The sequence below is a fragment of the Rhipicephalus microplus genome, chromosome 2 (genome assembly GCF_043290135.1).
Source record: "Rhipicephalus microplus isolate Deutch F79 chromosome 2, USDA_Rmic, whole genome shotgun sequence".
Classification (NCBI taxonomy): Eukaryota; Metazoa; Arthropoda; class Arachnida; order Ixodida; family Ixodidae; genus Rhipicephalus; species Rhipicephalus microplus.
Window position 1 is genome coordinate 237,342,491 of NC_134701.1, and position 7,014 is coordinate 237,349,504.

A 7,014-nucleotide genomic window follows, 5' to 3' on the forward strand; every position below is an offset into this window, starting at 1 on the left:
ATCGCCTGCTACTTGTTTTCTACGTTGGACTTCACCCCATTGCCATTGTTTCCGTCGGGAAGCTTGGCGCGCGTGCTTGTTACACGACTGTTGTCTAGCCTTTTTGCTGGTGGCTGAACGTTCAAGATGAGCTCCGAAAGCAGCGCGAAAGGAATGCTACGACAGTGAAAAACGTGACGCGAGAGACCTGCGGGATGAAGTCGTCAATGATTACCCATGCATGCTTCACTAACTCTCGGACACTACATACGGTGCGCACTTAAGCTTAGCAGATGACCGATAAGACCCATATCATTCGTGGTGATAAGAAAACGGTGACGAGAGCTAAAACGACGTTAAACAGCGCGCGTGAACCGACGTGAAGAATCGGTATTTAATGCCGATGCTTCGTAGTGCGTAAGAAGGATGCGCACGCTTAAGAGTTCTGTCTTTCAGCAGTCAAGCTGCCCACATCAGCATATACCGCACTCTTCCTCAAACAAATGTGCACTGGTTCTTTAATATTTGGTGTTTGTTTTTTCACGCTTATTCGAGCATAACACGGTTGCCAATATATATACAGCACAGATAGGTGACTCGCCTGTTTGCGTTAACGATTTTTGCATAAATTTTTTAATACTTTCAGACTTTTTATAATAATGAATTATTTTTAGTGGTCCCTTCACATTCATTATATCGAGATTTCACTACATATCATAAACTTTAGGCCTGCCATTGAGTCTTGCGATCGATTACATCATCATCAGTCTTGCCATTTGTATGCCCAATCATCCCAGCAGATAAATTAAAAAATAAATAATGCCCATACCTGATGGTGTAGCGGCAGCTGGTGCTGTGGCTGCTCCAAAAGCCCCAAAAGCTGAGGTGGCAGTGGTGGTAGCTTGGGATGGCATGCCGAAAGTGGGAGTGCTGGCGGACGACGCAGGTGCAGCTGCAGGCATTCCAAAGTTAAATGCAGGAGCTGGAGTTGGAGCAGGAGCAGCAGAAGAAGCAGTAGCAGCTGCAGTAGCAGCAGTAGGAGCTGCACCTGTTGCAGATGGTGCTGCTGCCATTTGAGGTGCAGTACCAAACCCACCAAATAATGAAGGGGTGGCAGCGCTGGTAGCAACAGGTGCAGCAGCTGTGGCAGTGCTTGTGGCAGGAGGTGCTCCTCCAAAGGTGGGCAAAGATGCAGGAGTCGACGTCTGAGTTGGCATGGCTCCAAAGCCACTAAGCATGCCCGTCGAGGTTGCCGGGGTTGTGGCACCTCCGCTGCCAAAGCTACCAAAGGCAGGTTGGCCAGCTGTTGAGGCTGGCACTGTGCCGAAGCCGCCGAAGCTGGGCGTGGGTGCGGAAGTTGCAGCGGTGGACCCAAAAGCTACACCGAACCCCGTTGGTGCTGCACTACTTGCAGGTGCAGTTGTGCCTGCGCTACCAAAACCAGTCGGAGCAGCCGCTGTTGTGGCTGGCATTGCGATGCTACCGAAGCCAGTTGATGAAGCAGGAGTGGCAGGGGTCATTCCGAATGAAAAGCCTCCGATTGGGGTAGAAGTAGCTGGAGCCGACACGGAAGTGGTTGTTGTTCCAAAGCTTCCAAATGCTGTGGGTGTTTGGCTTGCAGCTCCAAATGCACTACCGAAGGCTGGTGTAGCAGGGGTCACTGAGGCGGTGGGTGTGAACCCGGCAAATCCCGCTGGAGCAGACGTGGTAGCGGGAGCAGTTGACTGTGTGGCACCAAATGCCAAGCCTGCTGCAGTACAGGGTCGTGCAAAACAATCATTAGCACTACATTTCTTTGCTAGCCGCTAGCAAGAACTTGCTGAACCAAAGCACCAATAAAGTAGTAGCAACGGCAGACTACTATGCAGTAGTGAACTCATGCATGTACATACAGCTAAAATCTTTCAGGAAAAAAAATCACGAGATCATGGATGAATCAGCTGCTTTTCCCTTTCATTAACCATAAATGGGGCAATATAAATGGCTGGTTCATCTTTATTTATTTAAGCAGATGGCGACCTAAAGTAATGAACAAAAATCCAAGATGACACACATGTTTGCAGAATAAAGTGCTTTGCCCTATAAACCAGCACATTCCCAGAAAGATCAACAACTGCTCCTAAACAGATGCTGTGCAAAACACTAGAAAAATGGTAGATGGAGTTGCAGATTCTCTCCTATTTAATCTTTTTTCAAAATATCTCAATGCATGCCAAATGAAGCAGGTCAATGCAGCAATGTTAATGCTGTAGACTGTCGCCCCATTTAAAAAGGAACATGCAAGTGAGCGGCCTGCGTTCAGCAGCAGCTGCCTACAGCATTATCAACTGACAGCTTAGGAAATCCTGTATGCTTTTCACATCGCCTACTGGCCAACAGTGTAACCAGTCATGGCCGTTGGACAAGCAATGCTAGATTGCGCTCCTGGTCCGGTCTTGCAACGAGCGATGCCGCCACCCCCCCAAATGCGGACATGCTTTCTTTAGCTGTCAGTAGATGGTACTGCAAGCAGCTGCAGCAGAGCACAGGACATGCACTCTTGTGTTCCCTTCCATGAAAGATGACAGTGTACAAGATCATAACATCTTTGCCTTATTTTTAAGTTCAGCTTTAAAGCTCAAGAGCACGATACTCTACCCTAAAGGGGGAAAGAGCTCAAGAGCTACAAATGAAGTGTGGTTTGTTAGGTCTTACTTGTCTGTGGTCTCACTGCAGTACTCCCAATGTTGAAAGGCTGGGCAACACCTGTGAATGGAAGCAACAGTTATGCATATATTTATAGCCTGTCAGCGGAGCAGATTTCAAATCTTGTAGGGTCACAAAACAGAAGCACACAGAGTACAGAATTATAATATGACAATAAGACAGACTGAAACTGTCCCAACGGCAGTCATACACAAAATACTAATCAACTGATAAATCTGAATGTAGCTAAACATAAGTGTACAGAAACAGACAAACATGCAGATATACAAACACTCAAATAGGATTATAGTGGCAGTAGTATACTTTATGCTAGTCTAGCTGATTTTTACAAAAGTATAGAAACCAAAGTAAAAAGTGTTTAATGTGCCTGACAAAGGCTTTTGCACCTATAATAAAAACACATATATAATAGATATATTATACACAAATATATATATATTATGATATCATAGCACCTACCCACTGGTGCTGCAGTAGTAGCGGTAGGTGCACCAAAGGAGAATGGTTGGGCAGCTGCTTTCGACAAAAAAAAAACATTGGATTTAAGTACATTTTGTCAAAAAAACAGCATAAACATGTGTACAATACAGTTGTAAAACGTGTCAGTGCTGTAACATTTGACAAAAATGAGCAATTTCTCAATCATCTTCCTCGCAGAGCATATAACAGAGCAGTTGCTGGTGGGTTCTGACATGGTTTCCAGCCAAATGACAGCCCATGTTGACGATACACAAACATAGGGAAGATGAAAACTTACAGACACGGGGATGTTGACAAATTTTGCTATTCAATATGAATAGTCACCAACTTGAGTAACTTTCAGTGTTACTGCAATTCATTGTGCAGCATTCAATATCATCTAAATGGTAAAATTAGTGCCAATCTGGCTTTTAGAGTCTCTGTACTGCTTATGAGCCTCCGGAAGTAAAACAATGAATGAATTCTGATTTGTAAAACGATGAGTCACAGTACCAACAGGAGCAAAAGACAAACTCACTTGTTGCTGCAGCCGTCTGAGTAGGTGCCCCAAATGAAAATTGCTGCGGCTGTGTGGGAGCTGCACAGAAATGGTGCCCACATTAAAGAAATATAACAATCTTAAGACAGAAGCAAGTCATAAGGGAGTGCATTCATGTGCTCACCTGCTTGTGGTGCTGCGCCACCAAAGGAGTAAGTCTGGCTCATCCCTTCAATGGAGATTAAGAAAATATATAAACTTCACATTTAGCTTTACATGCAATCACATTCACCATAATGAAAGACAAATTATGTCGAAAGCTATTTTCCCAGTCAAAACACTCAGCCAGTGGATGCATTGATTCTTCAATAAGGCCATAAAACTACGATGGCGATAAAGGTAATTTTGGGCTAAGCTATCAAAACAATGTAAAAGGCCGCCCAAGATGACAGAGTCTGCTGGCAAATTACTAACAGCAATACTTATATGGGAATAAGTATTAAAGAAAAATTGATTAGGAGTTCAAAGAAAATTTAAAATTGGGTTTCATTTCATCACCTCAATGCAGTAGCAGGTGGTACCGTGATGCAAAGCATGCGGTAAATATTCATCATTTTCAACTCATGCCAAAAAAACCAATAATCTTAACTGGTTAATTTCAGAAACATCCCTTTCAGGGGGATATCCTTGGGGAATTGCTTTCAGACATACTTCTGCTTTACCATATCACAGGATAAGTAGCCACAAAAGAAAAACGCACAGTGTGCTTACAAATGCAACAGAAACCATAGGCACAGTGTTCAGTTATGCAATGAGGTAGCGTTCTGTTGCTTCCCTTTTGAGATGGAACACTACGAGTTATCTTTCTACTAATGAGTTCATATTCCAATCACTAAGCAGGCAACTTAATATATATTTTTTTTACACACTGCAAATTTTTCTTTTCATCCTTCTAGTCTTTACTGCATTGCAACTTCCATCTTTTTTTTTTCTGCTGTGTAGCAGTGCACGGCACTTAATATGATTATACATAAATAAAGTTAAAACTTCTCGTGTGAAAGGAGCATTTACATATTACTTGCACAATGACACTGCCTCTTCAGCTGAAACCTGAGCCTGCCCTGTCATTAAGTTCTGTTTGCCACAAACAAAAAGAAAATGATAGTATCAACAAAAGAGATATTGTGGTTCAGATTTTTCTTTGATGACATGCATGTAGTGCATCATTGTACTTCAGCACATAATATGGCATATGCATGCTGCATTTTTTTACCTGTTGGCGCCACTGTAGCTGTTGGGGATCCAAATGTGAATTGTTGGGCACCTGAACATGAAAGCGGGAAGGAACAGAACAAAAATCTATCAGATTCAGGATGCATTTTAAGCAGTAAAGTGAAGGAAAGCTAAACTTGACACACGAATTACCTGTGCTAGTTGCAACAGCTGGACTTCCGAATGTTGGCTGAACTGCTGCAGCAGGTGACTGAACACTGCACATGAGAAAAAAAAGCACAAAGCATAATCTCGAAGAAACCAACCTAATATAAAATAAATTTACGTCGGCACTGTTACAATAGTTTGTTTTTTTCGGCCCATTAACGTGTAGCTATCTAACTTACCACCTAATTCAAATGTGTGTCAACAACCCAGTGCAGTTAAAGCATGTTTCAGAACCATTAGGGTTTTTCTTTTGTATATATGCAATCTTCCGTAGTAATCTTTATTACTACTCCATGATAGAGTACCTAAACGCGAACTTCCCCTAAGTTCTTGAAACTAAGTTTCTTTCACTAAGTTTTTTTTACCTGGTTTGGAAGCAGATTTGACATAGCAAGTCGCTAATACTGATACCCACAAGCTTGCATTTTTTGCGTCGTTCTCTTCACGTTACTGTTGCACACTAGCGTACACTACGAGTATTTAACGCTCAAGGAATAGTGCAAGACAGCTATAGAGGGAAGAGAAGAACGCTGAAAACCGACAGCGTTGTGCTTAAGTTTCTTAAGAGGGACTGTCCCCATCATCGCTGTGATGGCATCGCGCAGAGAGAGAGAGCACATATTTTTAAAACGTAGCATGGCGCCAGAGCCGAAAGATATTTATCGCTTGCTAAGCGGCTGTGAACGCGCGCAAATGTAACTAAATTCTTGTGCGTTTAAGAAATCTGAGAACTTGCCTCGGCCTAAATGCGAAAGGAGACGCCTGTGTTGTCTGCGGCGAGCCGAAAGGAAAACCCCCAGATGGGTTCATGTTGTGGCCTTTAGGTGACCTACTGGTGCGGTGCAAACAATTTTGTCACGTTTGATGTTTACACGGAGCTCAATTTTGTTGCACTTATTCTGCGCTTACTGCGCCGAACAACCGAACACGGCCGCCATTTCTGACGAGTCGTTCTTAGTGACTTGCTGCGGACAGCGTCAACAGTGTTTTGGGGAACTTTATTCGTTGGTAATCCAGTTCTGACTAATCTTGTTTAAAAGGCGGCATTGTAATTTTCCTACAGCTGTCTTTTATTTACTCCGTACTGGCTTACTTTGAAGAAACTGACATTGCAACAGTTTTGACATGGTTTTGACCAACGTTTGTTTTGGCAGTCTAATCTGCAGCTGCAGCGTCATCGCAATCACGGAACAGTGAAACCCACGTGGTGAAACCAATGCGGGTAATGCCTCCTCTAAATGATGCCTGAGGAATGGCTCGCGCTCCCAGCGAAGTTGGCCTGCCTTCAGTTTTAAACAAGCTCCGCGTAGTGGCGCTCGCGACCAACATAATCATTCTTGTTCGACAAATTCAAGGTCGTGCAAGGTTGTGCAAGGTCGGTTGGTGCAGAAGCAGCGCGCAACGAGAGATACGTTTCTCTTCATTTTCTTGTGTTTGTGAACACCATCATTATTTTTTCGCTCCTAATTAATAATTAGCGTTGCGAGTACTGTAGGTGTGGGACACGGGCAACGTTGTAGTGACTTTGACCACGTGAACGGGCTAGGCGGCTGTTTTGAAGAAGGTCGGAGCGCCCGGTTATTTGTTGAAGAGCTAGAGCCGAACACGAAGGGGACCTAGTGAGAGGCTACTAGCGAAATCGAACATGTATGTGTGCGGTGTAGGCGACGCTTCAAACAGTTGTTGAGGTAGGAGAGTTAACGGAAGCGGCTGGATAGCGGGATTAGGGTTGAACGTAGGTCTGTCGGGCACTCGGTCCGATGGTCGGGCGGGCGATGGCTAAGGAGGCTAGAAAAACTACGAGCGAGAGTGAGCTGGTGCAGTGCGAAGAATGCAAGCGCTGGTGCTACTTAGATGAGACATCATTCACGAGTTTAGCCGACGCGCAGAAGGCGAGCTTCGTGTGCAGGCTGTGCGAGGCACTGAAGGCG

General features: G+C 44.3%; 1 protein-coding gene across 5 annotated transcripts in view; it reads right to left on the reverse strand.

The window, feature by feature from the left end:
• LOC119170237 (uncharacterized) overlaps positions 1-6,034 on the reverse strand; it is a 41,391-nt gene extending 35,357 nt beyond the window's left edge. For 2 of the 5 annotated variants that reach the window (XM_037421342.2, XM_037421345.2), the window contains exons 1-8: positions 5,820-6,034; positions 5,069-5,133; positions 4,917-4,967; positions 3,828-3,872; positions 3,683-3,742; positions 3,145-3,201; positions 2,674-2,724; positions 809-1,729 (exon numbers count right to left, since the gene is read on the reverse strand). In XM_037421342.2, the coding sequence (XP_037277239.1) occupies positions 809-1,729; positions 2,674-2,724; positions 3,145-3,201; positions 3,683-3,742; positions 3,828-3,872; positions 4,917-4,967; positions 5,069-5,133; positions 5,820-5,893 (1,324 nt within the window). In that variant the 5' untranslated portion in view covers positions 5,894-6,034. The remainder of the gene's footprint in view (positions 1-808; positions 1,730-2,673; positions 2,725-3,144; positions 3,202-3,682; positions 3,743-3,827; positions 3,873-4,916; positions 4,968-5,068; positions 5,134-5,819) is intronic. The other 3 variants (XM_075877867.1, XM_037421343.2, XM_037421344.2) reach the window with 3 other exon arrangements.
• Between the last annotated feature and the right edge of the window lie 980 nt (positions 6,035-7,014).